Below are 23,676 nucleotides of genomic sequence, written 5' to 3'. Positions count from 1 at the left end.
TTTCTAAACGGGACCATACGTTCTCTTTTATGAGTTTATTTTAAAGTGAAAAATAAAAGAGTATATTTTAGTGATCATATAAGACAATGAACTTTTAAAACAAGACTAATACACAAACTACGCTACACTTTTGACCATCAGCAAATACATCACTTTTGTGGCGGTTTTAAACCGTTAAAAAACATAAGTGTCATGGGAGGTGTGTAGTGTAGAGTGGTCTACCAATTTTTTCGTTTTGATGATCAATGATGCTTAGTAGAGACTTTCACTTCATGTCGTTGGTGTAACTAAAATATTGGAATAATTGTTTGTTCCACCTCTAAGATGAGGTGTTACACCTCTAAGATGAGGTGAAAGAGGTGAAGGAGTATAGAGATAGGAAGAAAAGAAAAAGTAAGAGAGAAAAAATATAAGATGTGATAAATGATAAAATAAAAGAGATAGAAATAAAAATAAGTGGAAATAAAGTGTATAAAAAATGAGGTGTGAATATATCATTGTTGAAAATATTGCGTACACAAATTGTGAATGTTTAGTAGAGACTTTCTCTTCGTAACATTGGTGTAACTAAAAAAATGGTGTACGCGAATTGCTACTGTTTTAATTTTTTTATATACATCGAAGAATAAACAACATCAAGGAATGTGTTGAGTGTTATAATGGTAAAACTTAGAAAATGTCAGTACAGTAGTAACGATAAACTTCAAGGAGTTTAGTGCAAGGTTCTCATAAATAAGGGTGGTTAGTGTCTTATTAAATAATAGAGGGGGTGTCATTTAACAATAATAAACCTCTCGAGTGGTGAGCGCAATTTTCCCTACCATAAATAAGTAAATTAGATACAATTTTAATATATTGGGTTTTCTGTTATTTAAATTTTGTATCTTCTTCCCTTGCAGTAATTTATCATTCAATGAATGACTGAAAAAATAAGGATCCATTATTTTCGTATTTTTCACTTTGTTTTTGTTGTTATTAAACTATAAGTTGTTCTTACTACATTTTATATTATGAGTTTATTTAATGGAGAAAAATAAAGAAGTAGTCTTAATGAACGAATCAAGACTCTAGAGAATGATTTTTTAAAACAACTATAATACACAAAGCACGCTAGACATTTGACCACGGGCAAACACCTAATTTTTTTTGCGGTTTTTTCTCGTCATAAAGTGAGAAGCTTAATAAAACATGTTTTGTGACAATTTTATCGTTAGAAATATAAGTGTCATGTGTGGTTTCTAGTGTAGAATGGTCCACCAATTTTTTGTGTTAATGATCGATGTTGCTTAATAGAGACTTTCCATTCATGTCGTTGGTGTAACTAAAAAATGTTGTGAATAACACGAATGAGAGAATGTGAAAATTAGCGATGCAATGTAAAATTGAAAATGCAAGTTCATAGTCAGCCCAATGTTTTAACTCGCTCTCTTTTGAACCTATAAAGTTAAATACCATATATGATAATGATATCATGAGGTCATTTTCCTGAATTTCAGGTAAACTAAGGTTTGTTTTCAAAAAAAAAAAAAGGAAAAACAACAATACTCACAATGGGCTCATTGGTGCAACATCAGCGATGAAAGGTGGCGGCTGGCCTACTCTTGGAGCTCACGTCCTTGAGGGAAAAGGGAAGAAGAAGAGTGGTGCTGTTGTTTATTGCAAATAAGGGGGATATGAGGGTTTGAGGGAGTAGGTGGGGACGAGTGAAGAGGTTGTGGCAGGAGGAAGCATCAGGGCGACGTGGAAGGTGGGGACAATAGAGAGGTAAGGTGAGCGTTTGAGAGTGTGGTTTGAGAGTTTGGGGGGGGGGGGAGGTTGTGGCAGGGGAGGTGACGAAGTGGTGGGGATGAGGGTTTGAGAGTTGAAGTAACCGTCAAAAGTTAGGGTCAGCCTTGTAGTCGTAGTAGATGGGCCGGATTCACTTCACCTTAGCGTCAGTCATAATCAACACTAAGTTGACCGGTGAAATTACCGTCGGCTATGAACCACTACTAATTGAGGTGAATAGACTCTAAGCCAACTGATGACTTTAGCGTCTATCGTGGCCGACGCTAATGGTCGTTAAGCCCACACTATCATTAAGTGGAATAAAGTTTTAAATGGTACTTTGCGTCGGTTTAGCCATGCAAAATAGCAAAAGCTGGCGTTGGAGTTTGGCAGACGCTAACCTTTTTACTCTAAAAAGTATTTCTTGTAGTGATAGAATTATATAATTAAGCAAAGCAAAATTTATCAAGCAAATGTAAATGCATGTCTTATGTCAAATGCAATTTTTTTTACACTGTGATGATTACTTTACCATATATTCACTTTAGAGAATTCAAACCCTATGCCAAAACATATCCAATATAATTCATCTGCTTTGTCATCTTAAAAAAGGTTAGTATCATTAACACATGAACAAAGAGAAAAATAAAATGGGGTTCAAACCATTTGAGGTGGAATGGAAAGTGTAGTTGAAGAGCATTCAATAGTAGCTTGGTGAGACTTCGCATTCCTTCAGCAAACGTCCTTTCAATTGTCTGCCTCAAGGTTGTCTTAAAAAAGCTTGTGGTTACGTTAACAATTCAATCTTCTTTATTGTATTTTTTGCTAATTGAATCTCTTTACTTGACTGGTATTGAAGAACTGATTACATCACATGTGTATTGAAACTTGAAGGTGCTTATATCATCATCCACTTGACACCTTGGGCATGATCAATAGAGTCACCATGCACATCAAACTTGAAGGTGCGTCAAAACTCAAAATGGTCTTAAAGTTATATTACACATCAACCTTATCGCTTGAAAACTACTTCCCTAATATCTCAAATACATGAGTAACAACCATTCACCATCTATGAATAAGAGTCACCATGCACTTTCAATATACTTACAATCAAGAGCTTCCTTGCTTGACTCTTGAGTTAGGCACAACAAGTGGTGGTAATGAAAGTGTAAATATAACCATTGTTTTGTTTTGTTTTGTTTTTTATGTAAAAAGGGAGAACTTGGTCGGAAATATCTGGGATTTGTACACGTGTCAAATGTATAACTTGAAAACTGAATAATAATTTAGTAAAGTACCAGTATAATCACCAAATACACACTAGTAGCAACAGTCATGAATAAGTGCATGTTCTTTTTTTGTATCAACAATGCACATGCTATTATTTCTATCATGCTTCCACATCCACCATTTGAGCCTCCAACAATTATTCCAATAATTACATATCCGATTTGACCTATGGACGAATACGCAAGCATACGTTTCATGCTTGTTTGGGTAATAGCAATGAGATTCCCTAATATCATGCTAAGAATAGCTAGGATTTTCAGACTAGTGCAGTCCTTGTCCTCACCAGGTAAAATGACTTAAATAGCACCAGCCTCGCTCAACTACACAACTATTTAACTAACTAACCCTAATCTTCATCAAAACCACCACCATCATCCATATCATCTCCATAGTCCTGGTCCTCACCTTGATCTTGTTGTGCTGCATCATTGGCAAACTGCACATAATTATCTTCCCCGTCAGCAGGTTCCGTCTTCTGGGATGATTCGTCCACCTTAGCTACCAAAGATGCCAGACTTTCTTCGCTGAAAAATGAGGAATATGGCTGAGAAACCTGCATGTGGAAATAGCTGAGTTAATCTTCAGCTTCAAGTATGAGGTCCAAAAAGAAATTGGGTCCATAATCAAATAACCAGGGATGTATTATGCACAGATACATTCATGGTTGACCAAGAACTAAATACAAAAGTGCTGTCCAAATATAATGCAAAACGCAATATTGTACATCAATGAAATTTTCATTTTTCCTCTTTCCATAATTTAAAGACTAAGTGCATGATTAGAAATCTTTCTACAACTGATTCTAAAGCTAAAATGAATTATGGGGAGAAACTTTTATGAGTAGCTTCTAGGTGTCAAAATTAATTCTGAGAAAAGAGAAGTTCATCCAAACATACTACAACCTACTATTTTATCATGTATCAAAGCGGTATAATCCTCCATAACATGTCCAATCACTATTCCACTGTTTATTTCTCTAAAGCTTGGAACTTTGTCATACTAGTGTTTATTGTAGTACAGATTATAATCAGTTAGGCTCGATTAAATTCTCATTTTAATGGATCGAATTTTACAGCATTGCTATTAATAGACATGTAAATGACTTTTCAGAAAATTTACTTTGAATAAACAGTCCCTAGTCTCAGCACTTTCCACTAGCTTATTCCATTGTTCATTCCTCCTCAATGTTGAAGCAGATCCAACCACCTATATAAAACAACAAAAAATGAATCACATCAATGCAATAAAATTACCAAATGAAATTGTTGAAATCATCAAATTGACACTAAATGATAAAGTACCAATACTGCAGACTTTGCTCTGGTGATCCCCACGTTCATTCGTCGAATGTCCGCCACAAACCCTATGCCTTTATCTTTGCTTGCCCTGACACATGAAAATATTGCAACGTCCTTTTCACGTCCCTGAAAGATAGAGGAGATTATTCTCAAGTCCCAATCTAATGTACCAAGCGTTTAACCAGCATAAGAGAAAAGAAGACTCGTTATATCACAATCCTTCAAGTAACAACTCATTAATGCACTCTCCCTTGATTGTTTCCATCCTAGTTGCAATTATTGATTATTTAATCAAATCAAAAGCAAAACTGAATGAAGAATATCATGTCATTAACATTAAGCTAGTTTACCTGGCAACCATCAACAGTACATATATCCACTACTTTCTCTGATGACACTCCAAAAGTCTCTTCAAAACGTTTTTGGAAGAGTTTTACTTGATGACTATAGGGTGATATAATAGCAACTTGGTTACCAGACTTCAGTTGCGGATAAAGGGATACCAGCTTTTGATATAAGAATAGTACAAAATCGACTTCCTCAACGTTTATCCACGAGCCACTCCCAGAAGGCCGAGCCTCTTTTCCCTCATGTATGTCAAAGAAGCAGAATGGGCCAAAGCAGCGGTACATATGCCATGCGCGTGTTGTATGTAATTTAATGCCATCCCCATCTTGCAATGAATCTTCATAAAACTCCCTAGAGGGAAAGCTTCTTATCTGTTTGATCATAACATGAGAAAACCCAGCATTATTAATTGAAATATTGGTCCATTAGGCAATAAGCATTTAAGACAGAAAATGATTTTAGCTGAAAAGTATAGCATACATGCACAGAAAGAGAGAGGAGGGAAGGACCTACTACAAATCACAGTCATAATGTTCTTTAAAAAAAAACAACAGTTTTGAGTGTTACACTCACTATGAATTGGCTTGCATTTAAAAGTATAATAATAATGATAAACCAAGAAGAACAAGGATTTAAAACAAACAACTACTATTACAAAGTTGTTACCAAATAGTTTCTAGAAGAACAAGAATATATGTTCGCCATAATTAGTCAAGTATCATGAGTCTAACTATATGATTGCATTAAAATGGTACAGGGAAATCAGAAATATGCCAAATAAAAACTGTTAGTTTTGAAATTGATATTCATATGGACACTGATAGGAATAATTCCTATCTAATAAAGGAGAGCTCAGTATGGAAATACAGAAGAAAAAACTCCTACGTCTCCAAGCTCTAAAGCTGAAACTGATTAAGAAATATGTCTGCCTCATCTTCCACCAAAACTTCTCTTTTTGAAAAATCTGAGATCTATTTTCTCTCTCTTCTAACTAACTCTTTCCCTCCCGTTTGTTTTATACAATTTAACCCTTTGTCAAGCCCCATCTTTTACCAATTTGGGCCCAGGGACCTATTAGACACAGAATACTGAACAATTTAATTTTGCAAAACTACGCTAAACATGTTCACCAACCTCGGGATGCATTCGGTATTGAGTCTTCAACATTTTAACTGGATAACCAGCAAGCTTCAATCTTTCAAATAAGCTTGTACCATATCTTAAATTCATGAAGAAAAAAAACAATAATTCAGATCTTGAGAAAAGATTAATTTAGTGAATCAAAAATATCTACGCTAAAAAAATATTACTCACCCATGATTCTTAGCAATGTCTGAAATCACAGTTGCTGGAAGTTGAGCTGGATCACCAACCTTAAAAAAATAGCAACAAAGTATAGCAGCAGTAAGAATAAAAAGTTGAACAGAATGATTTTATGAGCTTAATCAAGCACATTTTTTAAAAATGTTCGAAAATGACTTTTGGTAGAATCAGGCCATGTTTAGCCAAATATTTCCCATGTTAATAACAATGGAAAATGAATTCACTTTCTTTAAAGATGCTGTCAAAAGATATCTCTTCCCTAAATGTGTACTACATAAATAATTAGATTGTAACATTTTAAGCTGAGCATGTTAAGACATAGTAGCAAGTAGCAACTTCAATACTGTAAAACATAAAATAGTGCTGGGTTCTATAATGAAAGCTGCAGCAATGAAAAATACCAGAAAAACTTTTTTGCATTGATTGGCCAAGGGAACAAGAACTGCAGGTTCCACCTGTTAACAATAAAACACAACAAAATTACTAAAAAGTGTAAAGAGTAAATTCAAATAATATAAATGTGTAAAACACACAAGAGTAGCTTTGTCTTTTGGGTATTCTATTATTGCTCCCCACAAATAATATGTAGATCACTGCCAGACAGAATGTGGCTATAGCCTATCATTTTCTCAGTTTATCTTTCTTTTAACATGGCATCAGAAACCTTACTTCTAAGTTAAAAAGAAAACCACTGTTAGATGATATTAGGGCTTGGGCTTCTATGTTGAGTGACTCTATATTGTGGTTGAGCCCTGCTGCTTGATGCAGAGTGGATGTTTCACAGCTGTACAAGGATTCGATAGTTGACTTAATGGTGGATAAGGTTCGGGCTTCGTGGGTTACCTGGTTTCAGTTGGGATTTGATTGAATAGTACGGTGTGCAGTGATTGTGCTTTTGGTGTTGAGCACTGAATTTGTATTGAAATTTTAAACCGAGCAGCTTTACATATTGCAAATAAGATTGTATTTCATAAGAAAAAAACAAATCCCAGAACTGAATCGCTATTTTGTTTGGGCAAAGCTTCAACAAGGGCTGGTTTTACTAAAGCATATTCAAACTCAAGACCCGTAAGCTGATAGTTTTATGATGATATTAAAATTAAAGCTTTAGTGTGATAGGGAGAGACGTCGTTGGACGAAGACTCCCAACAGACACATCCGTTCTGGAGCAGGCACATTCGTTGGGGAACAGACACATCCGTTACAAACAATTATGACTATTAGACCTGAATAAATGTGACTATTAGGAATAGTTATTAGATCTATTATAAATTCAGGGTTAAATCTGATTGTTTAAGGCATTGGGGAATTTTGGGGTAGTCATTGTGGAAAGACAAGCTCTCGAAAACCTGAGTGGAGAGACAGGCTCTTGAAAACCTGAGTTTGTAAACAACCAAGAGATTAATTCTCTATTTCCTTCTATGATAATTCTATTTCATATTCCCGTTCTTATCAATTTGGTATCAGAGCACCAATCCACGTGCTGTGGAACTAAGAATCTTGAAGAAATGGGAGAGGAGACGACAAATTACGAGAGGGAAAGCAAGGAAATTCAAACCTTTGACGGAGAAGAAGCGAACTGGTGGTTGATCAAGGTGGAGCAGTTTTTTCAGGCTCTGGAAGTTTCAGAGAAGGAGAAGATAACATGGGCTTGGATGTCGATGAGAGGGAAAGCTAGAACTTGGTGGTACAGCTAGAAAAGGAACAGCCCAAATGCCCCCTAGTGGGATTTTGTACAGCTTCTTTTCAAGAAATTCCAGCCAGAATTCAATAAATATTTCAGTTTGGATTCAAGATCCTGAGGAGCAAGAAAGCATGAAGAATGACAAAGTCTTGGAGGAAGAACCAAAAACTGATTGGGCGGAAGCCAAAACAGAGGAAAATTCAGAGTTGTTAGCAAAATCTTTAGTCATGCCACAACCTCCAGAGAATTTTGAGACTGAACGGATCGCAACAGAAGCGAGTCAGAGAGATTCATAGTTCACATAGGCGGAGCAAGCAGTCGTGTCGGAGTCACAGAAACAATCGGAGGCCGCGATTCTTGTTATTGGTCGCACGTTGATGACGAAGCGTGTGAAGGACGACACCGAGGAAATGGTCATATTCATCAAGTTGTTGCAGGAAGGTTCGTCAATGGTAGAAATGCAGAATCACAACCTCCAAAGGAGGAAGAAGGATGAATCCATCATTCTGCTCCAAATCACAACCTGAATAAGTCTGTGTGTGTGTTACTACCTACCTGCTACAGTTATGTTATGGCTTATAATTTTCTTTATTACTGTATCTTTCTTTTAAGAGAAACAAAATAAACCACCTAAGAATCACCAAAGTAAATTCATTGAAAGTTGAAACAACTCTCTAAAATTGACAAATAATGCACTACATAGTTATAATGATTGAGATATCCCAAAACATTAAAACACATAAAGTATGCATGACATGATAGAGTCTATGATTATATTGGAGCACAGACATGAATATGTATTATGTTATAATAGGTTAGAGAGAGGGGGGTATTCATGTATCAAACATGGTAGTAAATCCAAATGTTTTGTGGTGAACTTTGATCAGTCTTTGGCAATGGTGAGTGTTTTTGGCAAATGTTGAGTGTTGCTTGAGTCCTTGGACCTCATTTGATGACTAGCTTTAGTGGTTTTGGTAGGAGATAAAGAGAACAAATTTCATGAAAACTTACAGTCTATGCTGCTATCTGGTGCATATGATGGGAACATGCACTTACATTTTCAGGAGCAGCTGATAACAGATATGGTGGGGCATTTGGCTCCTACCTAGTGTAAAGCACATGATCTATTTAAAGAGCTTTCCCGAATATACATGCTAAGGAATTTACAGCTTTGCTACATTGATTTTTTAGTGTACTGTTTTGGTTTTCCTTTCTTGTTAAGCAGGTAGTTTTCCTCTTTATTGTAGCAGCGTGAGTAGAATACACGTAACATGGTGAAATTCTTGGGAACATTGTCCTATTGAAAAATACCAGTGAAGGATTTGAGGCTCTCTCTTCTAACAAAGATTATTGAGGGATTTTAGTTAGATTTGGAATGTAGACTTAGTCCTCTATTCATTCCAGAAGGCATGCTATTCTGTATTTATCTTGCATAAAAGCTGTTTCCTTCTATATATTAAGGAAAGTGACCCATGACAAGTAGAAATACAAGATGTTAAAGTTTAATAAGTGTTGATAGCACGCATATAAAAACTTAATTATCACACGCAGAAACCAGTAACAAAATCAGCAAGTAGCTCTATGCTTGTATGAATAATTTTGAAGCATTGAAGAGCCAAATGAAAATAAGGCTGGAGATCGCATAGAGAAAATTTTAATATCAAGAGTGAGGGGATTCCTCAAGCCGTCTAGGTTTCTTCATATAAGTTCAGGTTCAAATCCCAATCTCCCCACCCCAAAAAAAAGAATAACTACTTTATTTGAATATCCACAGTGCACCCTATCATAGGTATTATATCTGCATACTACATTTTAAAATTGGCTGCCTTAAAGTTTTGAAAAGAGTTTGCTGTTTAATACAAGATAAATGTGTGACTAGAGAGAAAAATAGAAATCACAGGGAAAGAAAAAAAGTGCATGAGAGAGAAAAGGTGAATATTCCTTTCAAGTTTCAACTAAACATTTGTGCAAAAATTACAAATTACTTTTCATACTAATGAACATTATCCTTATAGGAAATGAAGGAGCTTCATTGGACCAAACTCTGGCAAGATCATTAATATTAGAAAGGCTACCTAAGAAGTGATTCAGCAGCTAAATCGAAGATTTCAACTTACAGCTTGTGCTGCCTCATCTATAATCACAACATCAAAGCTGCGACTGAGTTTACTTAAACTGTTTGAACCACTAAAGCTGAGAGTGGAGAAGACCTGCCAAGCACAAACAAAGTAATGAGAAAATTACATAGTTTTTTTTTCTTTTTCTTTTACCTTCAATTACAGAAGCTTAAAATGTGTACAATTGTGGCTTCATCCAAAATTGCAGCCCTGAGAGTGTCGTCATTGCTTCCTGCAGGACCAGTACTCTGCTTATCTGTGGATGATTTGTTGCCACTAGAACGTTTTTGTTTTAACTGCAAATGAAAGTTTAAACATTGAAACTGGACCAAATTACATTTAAGCGTGCACATTAACCATACAAATCAATCAACCAAACAGAGAAAAAAAATGCAAATTGCAATATAGGCCCACATTTAGGTATACCGTATATGGCTTAATTGTCAGAAATAATCTTTTTTTTTTCGAAAGCTCTCCCAGGAAGCAGGCAAAAAAAGATGAAGCACATGATTGATTTTATACCAAGCAAGCCACATCACACAAGAGCCCATTGAGCTTGAAGCATGGAACATAGACTCACCTTACCAGCTTACCTTATGCCGGAATTTAACCTTTTATTTAGAAGAATGGGAGAACTTTTCAAAAAAAAAAAAAGAATGGGAGAAACAACGATCAAACTCTATACCACATTGAAATAGAGGCTTTGATATCATGTCAACAACCAAATATCCTAAAAGTTCAAGCTCTTAATTGGAAAGCATATGAATGGATTTATATTTTATATCTTGCACAGATCATGGATTATTTCAAGAGTCTTCATAAGTTTCCTTTCAAACATGCAATGCATGATCAGGGTAAGTTTTATGAAAGATATGATATGGAAGATTAAATAATATTGGTGGCAGTAGCATAGCTAATTTACGAGACATTAAGTCAAATCTTCTTCATCAACATACAAGTTCATCAAGGGAAACAGCCTTGATAGAATGATGTGCTTTGAGACCAATTCTCACAATGTTTGGGCAATAACCACGGCCATTTTCATCATGGACACCTGAGAATATCCATCAACAATAATTAAAAACTAAAATATGAAATCATAAAAAATAGTAGACAAAGAAATTTTTGATATGAAAACCAAAGTATTAAATAAGTAAATAAGTTAAGAAAGATAAACATTGAGAGTAGCAATGTCAATTAAGTAATATAATATATAATAAGTAAAAAAAACTGGGCCTCCCTCCATCTCTCTAAAAAATAACCAAGGAGAACCTTCTTCCAGGCGTAAAACCCTTTTACAGATTCCAATACTCAAATCGCAATCCTAACCTAATGAGTTAACTCGTATTTATACAATTCAAACCCTACTTACCAATTACAACAGGCCCAACTCAAATAATAAAGACAGACACAGCCAACAACTAACTAATAAAGTCAAACAGAGGACCAAACCCAAGCCCAATATCAACCAACCCAAGGGTAGGCCAAGGCGCAGGCACCACAGGCCCAACAATATTAGAACCCTAACAGAAACTAAGTGTGCCTGTTGTTGCTTTACATAAAAGAAGATAAATCAGGAAAGGCAAGAGAAACTTCGCACCTGCATTGCGAACACGCAACACAATCTCATCCAGGGCAGAATTTGATGGGGCGCATACTAGCACTCTTACACGATACTTACGACTTGAAGTTACAGCTTCAGGTTTCTGATAAAAAAACAAATTATTAGCAGAGATATAATTTTGTAAAATCAACAAACCTAACTAATGAAAAATACTTACTAATTCATTTCCAGTAGTTGGGAAAAAACCATCGTCACCATCTTTTGGCATCAAACTATCTCTTAGATTATTACCATTTAACCACGGAGACGCAAGTGACCAATGTTTATGTCTGTCAAAGAAAAATGCAATAGGAAAAATAATAAGAAAATCTGCTAGCAAGATAACAAAAAGTAAGCTGCACTAGCCCCCCCTCCAGGTTTGCCAAGATAACACCTAACCCCATTTTTAGACAAAATATACACCCCACCCCACTAACAGAGTTAACTCACCCTTAAAGTAATCCAATTTTAACCCATGTTAGACTAACCACGCCCCTGATCAACTTTGTCTCATCTTACACATCAAGATTATGTTGGAATTAGAATTAGAAATGCCCTCTCTAGAATTAGAAACGTCCTCTCCAGCCCTGTTTTTCTCTTCGAACGCATTAGTGCTCCAATTTCATCTCTATGAAACGTCTGTTCCCATTTGAGAGGTGAGCTCATGTTAGAACCCAGCCAAGAAGAAGATAGAAACTATGATATTGTGGAATATGAACCCTAATTCCCAAATAAGAATTAGAGAGAATGTACAAAGTTGCAGAGCATTCGAGAGGCTCTGCTCTCTCCCAAGTCCCAATTTCCTAAATGATCCCAAAAGATACCTAAACTCTTCTAGCAATCCCTTATTTATAGGCTATAAGCCCACTAACACTAAGCCCACTAATAATAAGCCCACTCTAATTCTAGGTCTCTATCATCACTTCCCCCCTAAACATCCACCTTGTCCTCAAGGTGGAAAAAAAAAGAGAACAAAAAGACCAACAATTGTAACCAGTTGGGCCAGGCCCAATACAACACAAACCAAAAATAAAAATCAAAACAGAATGCTTTTCTCTCCTCTTGGGCTCGTTCCTTCTGTAGCATTATGGGCTTTGGTCTTGTGGTCAAACTTTGACCCAATTCTGAAAAATCTAGCTGAGCCAGCCTTGCTCTGCCTCGTATGAACGCATGTGCGTGTGAAGACAACCGAAAAATCACACCCAACCAGCAATGACGGAAACTAGCGTCCACCGCCGTAACTGCAAAGTCTGGTGGCTTCGCCGGCGGCCGTAAAGCAGTTTCCGGCTTGCGAATGAGCGAGCCTCCCTTCCCTTCCTCTGTGCGTTCTCCTAACTCTGGGCTACAGTATCTCACAACTGCTGTCTCAGCCAAATCCGGTGGCTTAGTTGGAGGACGGTTGGCCACCAAGTCCGATCTGCAAGAATCGCCGAGGATGAAGCATGAACCTCCACCACTGCGGTCTGGTGGCTTAGTCTCCGGTCGAATAGCAACCATCGAAGAGCAAAGAACAGAGGTCTGAATGAAGACCTCCGTCCAGCAAAAGAACGTGTCCGGCGGTCGATTGGTTGTTACCGCCGTGCAGAGACATGAATCCGGCGGTTTCCGCGGTGGCCGTCTCTCCCAATCGAACCCTAAATCACTGATTTGGGGAAAAACGATTGGTTGCACCTTCTTCTTCCCTTGAATGCTGCAAATCTGCAATTTCTCCATTGAAGGACCTTCCTTGAAGAAGATGGCCTCCTCTGTTACGTCCTCATGTCTCGACGTCAACGAGCAACCACTGAAATCGACCACGGTGACGGAATGATACCGTGACATGACCATTGTTCGCTCTGCCGCCATAGCAAACTCCGAGTCTTCCTGTGACGCCTCCGTCTCAGAATTCTCTGGTGGTGGTAGCTTGATCTCTGATGGCGCTAACAACACTGAATTCGCCTCTGTTTTGGCTTCAATCAAATCTGTTCGTTCCACCTCCCTGCCTTCTTGCGTTCTAGGGATTTCTTCCTCCCCTGAATCTTGATCTGGTACTGGCAGGTACAGATCTGCTTCTGGTTCGAATTCTCTCAACAATGCCATCACAAAATCCATCCATGTTGCCCTCTGATTTCTTCTTTCCCAGGAATACCACCAGTAGTAAGCTTCTCGCCTCATAGACCTCTTTGCCTCTGAGAATTTCTTCTCTTCTGATATTCCCCTGGCCTCACAATACTGCTCCACACTGATGAGCCACCCCCAAGCCTCTCTTCCATCGAATCTGGGGAACATTTGGCTACCACAGCACCTAGATCGGTGCTCTGATACCATTGTTACAACCCAGCCAAGAAGAAGATAGCAACTATGATATTGTGGAATATGAACCCTAATTCCCAAATAAGAATTAGAGAGAATGTACAAAGTTGCAGAGCATTCGAGAGGCTCTGCTCTCTCCCAAGTCCCAATTTCCTAAATGATCCCAAAAGATACCTAAACTCTTCTAGCAATCCCTTATTTATAGGTGATAGGACCTCAGACACAGAATAAGAAAATGCAGAGTAAGAAACAGTGATAACCGAGAGCTTTATTGAATGATCAAAAGTGGATTACAAAAGGAATGGAGTTTTTGCCCTTCAATTCCTTACTCAGAGCTAGGCTCCGTAGAGGAAGTTACAACTTCCTCATCATTCTCACTAATTACAATATCAAAAGATGCTCTCCACATTTCCTTCCTATTCCTTATATTCAGCAACTAATCTTGCCAGCTCTCCTTTGCATTTGTCCTTTTCTTTAACTAACTTGGTCAGCAATCCCCTTCTTGCCCCTTCTAGAATAAACCTGAAAGATTCTGGGTCTCTTTGTCTTAGTATGAATTAATTCCTCACCTGGCTTAGCCTTAACACCTCGGGTCCTATCAATACCCCCTCCTTCAACTGCAACCTTGTCCTCAAGGTTGAAAGTTGGAAATTGACTTTGCATCATTATGACCTCCTCCCAAGTAGCCTCCTCTGCAGATTTGCCCTGCCAATGTACCAGCACTTGTTTGACTTCCTCATTGTGCTTCTTGATCACTCTTGTTGCTAGCACTGCTAAAGGTTCATAAGTCCCCATTTGGTCCTCTTCCAAAAGCTCTGGCAGCTCCTCCTCCTCATGGTAATCTCCTACTGCCCTTTTGAGCAAAGATACATGGAAAACCGGGTGTACCCTTGATCCAGCTGGAAGTTTCAGTTTGTATGCAACCGCTCCAATGCATTCCACAATGGGATAAGGCCCATAATACCTTGCCGCAAGTTTAGCATTGATTCTAGTTACCACAGAGTTTTGTCTATGGGCTCTCAACTTGACAAAAACCCACTCCCCCACAGTGAAGCTCAAGTCTCTCCTCTTCCTATTAGCAAAAGACTTCATTTTCTCCTGGGCACGAAGCAATTGGCTCCGCAATTGACGTAGAGCTTCATCTCTGTCAATCAAGTCTCTTTGAACAGCTTCTACCTTGGTCTCTCCTTGCAACCAACGAGTTATTTTAGGAGGGGCCCTGCCATACACCACCTCAAATGGTGTTTTCCCAGTAGAAACATGGAAATTAGTATTGAACCAATGCTCAGCCCAGTGAACCCAAGATACCCATGTCTTTGGCTGATCACAAATGAAGCAACGGAGATAGGTTTCAAGACACCTATTGACCACCTCGGTCTGCCCATCCGACTCGGGATGATAGGCTGAACTCATTTTGAGTTGGGTACCTTGCAATTTAAACAACTCCCTCCAAAAACAACTCATGAAAATTGGATCACGATCACTAACAATGGAGACCGGAATGCCATGTAACTTCACAACCTCTTTGCAGAAAATCTCAGCTACGCTTCGAGCTGTATAGGGATGTTTGAGAGGAATAAAATGTGCATATTTGGACAACCGATCAACCACAACAAGGATGGCATCATACCCCTTTGATTTGGGCAGTCCCGTGATAAAATCCAAAGAGATTTCCTCCCAAATCTGCTCCGGAATGGGAAGAGGCTGCAATAATCCCCCGGGAGCAGTGGCCAGATACTTTTGTCGTTGACAAACATCACAATTCCTGATATACTCTTGGATAGTCACCTTCATCCCACTCCAATACACATTGGCAGCTATGCGTCGGTAAGTCTTGGTAAATCCAGAGTGTCCTCCGAGAGGAGAGGAGTGAAACTCAGCAAGAAGAGTAGGGATGAGTAGAGAGGATTGGGGAATCACTAACCTGCCTCCATAGAGCAAAACCCCTTGTTTAAAGACATAACCAGGTCTGGAATTATGATCATCCTGGAGCTGTCTGATGATGTCTTGAAGCTTTGGGTCCTGACTTACTTCTCTTTGAATTTGCTGGTACTGTTCCCACAAGGGAAATGACACAACTTGACCAAATTCTGCTCCTTCATGCACCCTGGACAGGGCATCGGCACCTTTGTTCAATTTGCCTTGCTTATATACGATTTCAAAATCATAGCCCAATAATTTCGCAGCCCAATTTTGCTGTTCTGCAGTGACTATCCTCTGCTGCATCAATTGCTTAAGGCTTTTCTGATCCGTGGAAACAATGAACTTCCTACCAATTAAATAGGGTCTCCAATGTTGAATAGAGAGAACCACCGCCATAAGTTCTTTCTCATAAGCAGATTTGGATAAATTCTTCACACCCAAGGCTTTGCTGAAGAATGCTATGGGCCTTTTCTCTTGCATCAAAATTGCACCTATGCCCACTCCGGACGCGTCACACTCAATGACAAATCCTTTTGAAAAATCTGGAAGGGATAGCACAGGGGCGGTAGTTAATCTCTTTTTTAATTCCTCAAACGCAGCTTGAGCCTCCTCTCCCCATTTGAAATTGTCTTTCTTGGTCTGCTCCGTCAAAGGCCTAGCTATCTTCCCATAGTCTCTTATGAATTTCCGATAATAGCCGGTGAGACCTAAGAAACCCCTGACCCCCTTCACATTTCTGGGAATTGGCCACTGCAACACACTCTGAACCTTGCTGGGGTCGACTGCCACCCCTTGTGCACTAATCAAATGCCCCAAATAGTCAATAGCTTGCTGGCCAAATGAGCATTTTTTCTTATTAGCTACCAACTGATGTTGCTGCAGCAAACGAAGAACTTCACACACGTGCTCCATATGCCTCTCCCATCCTTGGCTGTAAATCAAGATATCGTCAAAGAAGACAAGGACACATTTTCTTAGTAGAGGGCGAAAGACATCATTCATAAGACTTTGAAAGGTAGAAGGAGCATTCATGAGACCAAAGGGCATTACTAGATACTCGTAATGACCCTCATGTGTGCGAAAAGCTGTTTTCTCAATGTCCTCTTCCCTAACCCGAACTTGATGATAACCAGATTTTAGATCCAATTTACTGAAAAAGTTGGCCCCATGAAGCTCATCTAGCAGCTCTTCAATGACGGGAATAGGGAATTTGTCGGGGATCGTCGCCTTGTTAAGGGCTCTATAATCTACACACATTCTCCAAGAGTTATCCTTCTTTTTCACAAGGATAACAGGACTGGAGAAAGAGCTAGTACTATGCCTGATTACTCCAGCATTAAGAAGTTCCTGGACCAGTTTTTCAATTTCGTTTTTGTGGTGGTGTGAGTACCTATAAGGTCTCACATTCACTGCTTCATGACCCTCCCTAAGATTGATAGAGTGCTCCTTGTTTCTTCTTGGAGGAAGACCATTAGGCTCCTTAAAAATGCCCTCAAATTGTTGTAACACCCTAGTAAGCTCTGCTTGCTGTTCTGGTGATAGTTTGGTCTCTTCCTTCGTTGCCCCTGTTGTTTTTCCCCAAACAGCCTGTGAATTTTGATGCTCTGTTCTGGACAACAGGCTCTGCAAGGCAAAAACTGCTCTTTCTCTCCATCCATCCCTTGTAAGGTAACCCATTTCTTGTTATGCCAGAAACTCAGAGTTTGCCTCTTCCAGTTAATAATCATGTCTCCCAATGATTTCAGCCAAGCCATTCCTAGTACGATGTCAATGCCTCCAAGGTCAAAAAGGTGTAACTTAGGAGTCATCTCCACCTCTCCAATGTTCACCTTCAAGCTGTGTGCAATGCCCCGGGACTGGTCACGAGTACCATTGCCCAATTTGATGCTCATGGGAGGGGTATTCTCAAATGGCCACGCCATGCGTTGAACGAGCTGCCGAGACACAAAGTCGTGGGTTGCACCACAATCGACGAGAATCAATACCGGAATACCCTCAACCTGGCCTTGGAGTTTGACGGTTCTATGGTCCTCTTTGGCAATATGATCGAGGCTTACGATGTTGAGCTCCGCGTCATCGTCGTCGCTGGAATCGTGCACCTCCACCGCGAGCTCTTTGGCCTCCGCCTCATCACCGTCTTCCTCTTCCATCACAAGGATCTTGAGGTGTTTGTCCGGACACTGATGCATGGGATGAAAAGGCCCTCCGCACTTAAAGCATAGGCGTTTCTGCCTCCTCTCCATCATCTCTTTGTAAGAGAGGTGAGTGAAGCCTCTGTCTCTGTACCCAGCTCGCTTCCTCTCCATTGTGTTGTTCCTCTCGGGCCTTGACCCGGTTTCCCTGGTTGGGCTTGGCCCAACGGCCTCTTTTTCCCTAGCCTTTACCATAACCCAGTCGGATCCACCCTTACCCGCTCCAGCTGAACCGGATCTGGTTGACCCGTATGTATTTTTCGACCCGGAAGTCCAGCCCGGCCCACTTCCTCGGGTCTCCTTCTCCACAGCCCTTGTCACCTGTAACAGTTTAGTGCGGCTCATATCTCCCATGGTTGCTAAGCTACGAACCTTCCCCCTTACCTCTGTTCTCAACCCATGAAGAAAGTAGCCTAGGAATTGCTTGTCTGGGAGTTTCGGAATCTGGGCTATGAGGTATTCAAATTCAGTGATATATTCGTCCACTGTGCCTCCTTGTTTCAGCTCCGATAGTTGCTCGTAGATGTCCCCGTCACCATGGCCTCCATACCTCCCAAGCAGTGCTTCCTTCAACCCATTCCATGTTAACCCCTCTTCTTCCCCGATCAACGAATTGAAAAAGTGGATCGTGGGACCCTCCATGCTCAACTGTGCGAGCTTCACCTTGACCTCTGGTTCCGTCTCGTGCACCGAAAAGTAAACCTCCGCGCGAGAGATCCATCCCGCTGGATCGTCGCCGGTGAAAGCTGGAAGCTCTACCTTCTTCCAAACGTGGCGGTAGTCTGCCAGTGACTCTTCACTCATCGATCTGGATCTCGTGGGTTTTGGACTACCCTTCTCCGTCGCCGATGTCCGTTCCGGAGTCGACTTCTCGCCTCCGCCCGAGCTCCCATCGTCAGCCACCGCTTTGCTCAAAACACGCTCAAGCATTGCAAGCAGGCTTGCGTGGTTTTCTTTCACGGTGGATTGCACATCTGCAAGAGTGGTTCGAACCACCGAGATTTCGTTCTCCAACGCGTCAACCTTAGCATCCATCTGGTTCCTCTTTTTCGGTGGCATTCACTGGTCTCACTCGTAAAGATCCGGCAGGTCGGACCAATTGATAGGACCTCAGACACAGAATAAGAAAATGCAGAGTAAGAAACAGTGATAACCGAGAGCTTTATTGAATGATCAAAAGTGGATTACAAAAGGAATGGAGTTTTTGCCCTTCAATTCCTTACTCAGAGCTAGGCTCCGTAGAGGAAGTTACAACTTCCTCATCATTCTCACTAATTACAATATCAAAAGATGCTCTCCACATTTCCTTCCTATTCCTTATATTCAGCAACTAATCTTGCCAGCTCTCCTTTGCATTTGTCCTTTTCTTTAACTAACTTGGTCAGCAATCCCCTTCTTGCCCCTTCTAGAATAAACCTGAAAGATTCTGGGTCTCTTTGTCTTAGTATGAATTAATTCCTCACCTGGCTTAGCCTTAACACCTCGGGTCCTATCAATAGGCTATAAGCCCACTAACACTAAGCCCACTAATAATAAGCCCACTCTAATTCTAGGTCTCTATCAGCTCACTTCTTAATTTGGCTACTGTGATGTTTGCATTTTGATAGGATGATTTGGGTTTGGGAATGATATTGTAAAAGTAAGTTTCAAGGAATTGTTTTGTTTGGATGAAATTAATTTTGAAGTGTCATATTTTGTGGGTCCCCACACCTAGAATGAATTCATCTCACAAGTAAAAAAAATCACTTCTCCCAAAAGGCATTTTTATCACAACAAACTACTTTTGGCAAATGGAAAAATTTAACCAGACAAAACATCATTGTGCAGACTAGGTTTTGACCATATAAACTTACTTTTGACCATTGTTATAAGTACCCTCAATTTGTAGGATACGTGTTTCGATACAATAAAAATTCTTAAGGCAGCTATACAAATCGCACTGTGAATAAAAATGAACTTCAAATCGCTGCATCAAAGTTGAATCCCACGATTCAATGTTACGCATAAGTCACACTTTATTATTTGATATATCAGCTTTTGTTTCAATTTAAACTTAATTTTTTATCATGCATCTTAGGATACATAAAAAGATTTGATTCACAATTCAGAAAATAGGCTTTCTGATTCACGACTCGAATCTCGATTCAATAACCAGACTTTTGACTACAGCAAATGGAAAAATTAACCAAACAGACACTAAATATTCCCAAAGTGAAACTTACTTCTCCTCAATTGGTAATTGTGGCCCCTGCTTTAGCTCGTACGTCCGGCTCCTAATAAGCAAATATAAATAAATATATGTATGAACAAGGAGAAATATAAGGCAAACAGGTAAGCGTGAATTGCTAATGTCCTTAAGGTGGCTTGGTAGAAGTTAAAATTGCTACAAAATTTCACCTCTACTAGGCATGCTGTTAACATTACATTTTGCTCAAGATAACAATAGACCCCAGAAACAGAATTATTAGGCCAAGAAGACTACAGTAATATGTGAAGATATTATACTTACTTTGAATGTACTCTCGGTGGAGTTGCATGTAAAATGGCACTTAACAGCCCGAGTATTGTTTGAGTCTTCCCAGTCCCTGGGGGGCCCTAAAAGGAGGTTGTTAGATTCAACTACATGTTTTTAGTGAAGGCATAACTATTATACATTAGTAAAAACTCAGACAGGTGTCCTACAAAAATCTAAAATTACAGAAGCAAGTATATTATCTAGAAAAGACCACGATTCAGCAAACAAACAAGCCCAGACCTAGTAACATGGTGTAAATGAACATCCTAACGCAACCTCTTTTCCGACAGTAATAAATGACAAGCTCCGACCACACAACATTGCCATAATATGCATGATAAGAAATACAATATAGCGAAGGATAAAAGATCATTAGCAAGTTTATGATTCAGCCAGTATAAATGGTCAGTCTGATCCTTAGAACATTAAAAACAAAAACATCAGCTCATATTTTATGAAGTTCGAAAAGAAACTCATGGCCCTAATTTTCTTCTTTCCTTAAGCCTTACAAAACATTATATTTTTCCCAAATTCACCTAACTATTTTTAAAAATGGCAAGCATAAACATAAATATCACCAAAAAGAAATGGCCAGCATGCAAAAACATTAAAAGAACAGGCAGCAGAAGCACAGTTTTACAGGGAGACAAACCTGTATCAGGACAAATGATTTAGATGATAGACCAGCCTGCAACAGAATATAAAGTTTTATTGCGGGATAAATAAATGGTACACAAGCTTTGTAAGAATTCTACACTGCAAGAAATGCCTTAGGCCAATTGCCCTTTACTTTTGAGCCACTCGAAAAAAGACATAACAAAGGCTAATTTCAAGAGAAAAAGTTGTTCAAAAATTATGAAGTACTTCTTGAATATTGCATCCAAACATAAAGTAGCCAAACTTGACAATATGCCATCTTAAGTAATTGCCAGAATCCTATACATTATTTCCATACTGTATAAAGTTACCAAATGAAAATACAAAGAGGAACAAATATGTATTGCTACAGTAAATAAATAAGCAAAAGGATAAATAATTAAGTTGAGACCAGCATGGTAAACACGTATTAGCTACTTCGTTGAAATTGTAAAAATTAAAACTTACTGTTATGGCATCATGTTGATACTGATTGAAAGTACTTTCAATATATTCCTTCAAAGGCATGGGGATTTTCCAACCCTCAACTTCTGTGCCAAAATTCTCCCCAGCAGCATTTAAAATTAAATCCTTGAATGGGAGAAGGCTTATCTTTTGTACAGCCGAATACTCACGAGCAATGGTAGATAAACTGCATAGCTGCATGATATATTTTCCCAAAGGCCAAACTGTTATATACTTATATTAGAACCTTTTCTATGAAGAGAAAAGTAATTAGAACCTCTCCACCTTTCATAAACAACACACAAGTGGTATCACTCTAACAAAAAGAGTCCAGATATAATCTTTCACCCCCTCTACCAAGAATACAAGATAAAACAAGTTACCTTCATAAAATACAACTGTCTCCCAGTCTCACATATATGAGAGCGCATATTAAACAGTCTTGGGCAAGGCTTTACAATATCTGTATTATAATGTGAGAATTCACCGGCTAGATAGAGTCTAACACGCAGAACTCTTGTATCAGAATATTTTCGTGAGTGGTCCACCAAAGCAAATGCATACACGGTAGGTAATTTTTTGCCACCCAGAAACTGCCCAGTATTAAGTATTGACAGATAAAATATTGTCAGTTAAAATACAAAAAAAAAACAATTCAGGGGAATATAATACAATAGCCAATATAAGTACATCACAGCAGGACTAGCGAATTTATAAAAAAAAAAAACACAATCTTTGATCATTAGTACCTTTTCTTTTGAAAGAAGTAAAAGATCATCCTTATTTATCGACTCTCCCTCAATCAATTCGCAAGGAAATTCTAGAAAATGAAAGTCATCTGCCTCATTCCAACTATTTACCACCCCCAACTTCCATTCAGTCACTGCAGTCAGCAACATAGAAAATTCTTCAGACACAAGAAAGTATCGTTCCCGGTTTTGTAAGCTAAAACAGGAATGCTAACAACACTCTGTTATGATAGGTCTATTTCATAAAAGTAAATACAGTTTTCAAACTAATAATCAATTCGCGAGCCTAGAGCTTTGCTTGCCCTAATGCTTAGGGTATGCCTAAATGCAAATTTTCATTATAATTAGTACTACTACTACAATGGAAATAGTAATCTGTTGGGGGAGACAATGGAGCCCATGGGCCGAGGAGGAGCAAGACACCAAGGGATATCGACGCCACATCTTAACCCAAAACCTTAAGCATTAGGTTTATGGGTCATATCTTTTATAAAGTCTTCTCCTCACTCGCACTCGTACTTAACCAATGTGGGACTCCAACTCCGCACTTGAATCCTCAACATAATCCACTGAAACTTAAATGGCAAAATTAAAGATACAAAATTAGTTGAAATTAAAAAATACCCTCGTCGTCCTCTTTATCTTTAATGATCTGGGATTTAGCTTCTTCGAAAATGAGGGGTTCGAAGGTAGCAATGTAATCATCAACGTCTTTGTAGCGTTCCTTGACTTTGACGAGTTTGGATGCTGATACAGTTCCTTTTTGTAGACAAAAGTAATCCCAACTCAGAATGATACGGTAGAAGCGGCGGATTACAGATTCTTCTTCAATCTTTTCCTTGTCAACCGCCATAAGAACAGAGGGAACTGCCAAACTAGAGAAAACAGAGAGAGGGTTTTAGCGTAAAACCCTTTTAACAGTGAGTATTATCAAACTCGCATAAGAGCATAGGATTGACACGGTTCACCTGAGAAGAAGGACTTGAGCGGCGGAAGAAGAAGAAGAACTCGAGCAAGGAGCGGACTCGCGCGGCGCCGGCGACCAGAAACGGAGCGGCGAGAACAATTTTTTTTAATATAGTCCGTGTCAACCCTCTCCTACACAGACTTCACAACAATTTTTTTTTCGGGTTTTTAGGTATTTATTATATATATTTTTTTCATAATTCATTCAATACCCAAAGAGGTTGCCCAACAACACGTGCAACGGATCATCATATATATTGAATGAAGAAAATTGGGTCATAAGCCCAAATTAACTTACAAAGGCAATTCATTAATGGCTTAACGCATGCGACTCCTTAAAAACATCTTCTTTATTTGTCGAAAAAAGTTATATCATTCATTAATAGGTGAAAAGTAGTCCAAGGCTATTACACAAATCAACGAAACAAAGGGTAGAGCCTTTCCCAAGGAAGCAAGCCCATAGCATTGAGTCCAAGAAAATTGGGCTAAACAAACCCTAGCCATT

At 39.0% G+C, this 23,676-nt stretch overlaps 1 protein-coding gene across 1 annotated transcript; it reads right to left on the bottom strand.

The window, feature by feature from the left end:
• Positions 1-3,029: 3,029 nt before the first annotated feature.
• Positions 3,030-23,333, bottom strand: LOC130709897 (probable helicase MAGATAMA 3). Its single transcript, XM_057559028.1, has 20 exons — positions 23,174-23,333; positions 22,830-23,080; positions 22,206-22,339; positions 21,840-22,049; positions 21,460-21,651; positions 21,008-21,043; positions 20,350-20,435; positions 20,063-20,113; positions 11,612-11,723; positions 11,431-11,536; positions 10,787-10,884; positions 10,013-10,126; positions 9,831-9,923; positions 6,431-6,484; positions 6,021-6,079; positions 5,841-5,925; positions 4,709-5,077; positions 4,362-4,484; positions 4,180-4,266; positions 3,030-3,613 (listed from the first exon to the last, which is right to left on the bottom strand). The coding sequence occupies exons 2-20, from the start codon at positions 23,056-23,058 to the stop codon at positions 3,407-3,409; spliced, it is 2,445 nt and encodes an 814-aa protein (XP_057415011.1). The 5' UTR covers positions 23,059-23,080; positions 23,174-23,333; the 3' UTR covers positions 3,030-3,406.
• Between the last annotated feature and the right edge of the window lie 343 nt (positions 23,334-23,676).

This window comes from Lotus japonicus, chromosome 4 (genome assembly GCF_012489685.1).
Source record: "Lotus japonicus ecotype B-129 chromosome 4, LjGifu_v1.2".
In the NCBI taxonomy this organism is placed as follows: Eukaryota; Viridiplantae; Streptophyta; class Magnoliopsida; order Fabales; family Fabaceae; genus Lotus; species Lotus japonicus.
This window is presented reverse-complemented; position numbering and strand designations above follow the sequence as displayed.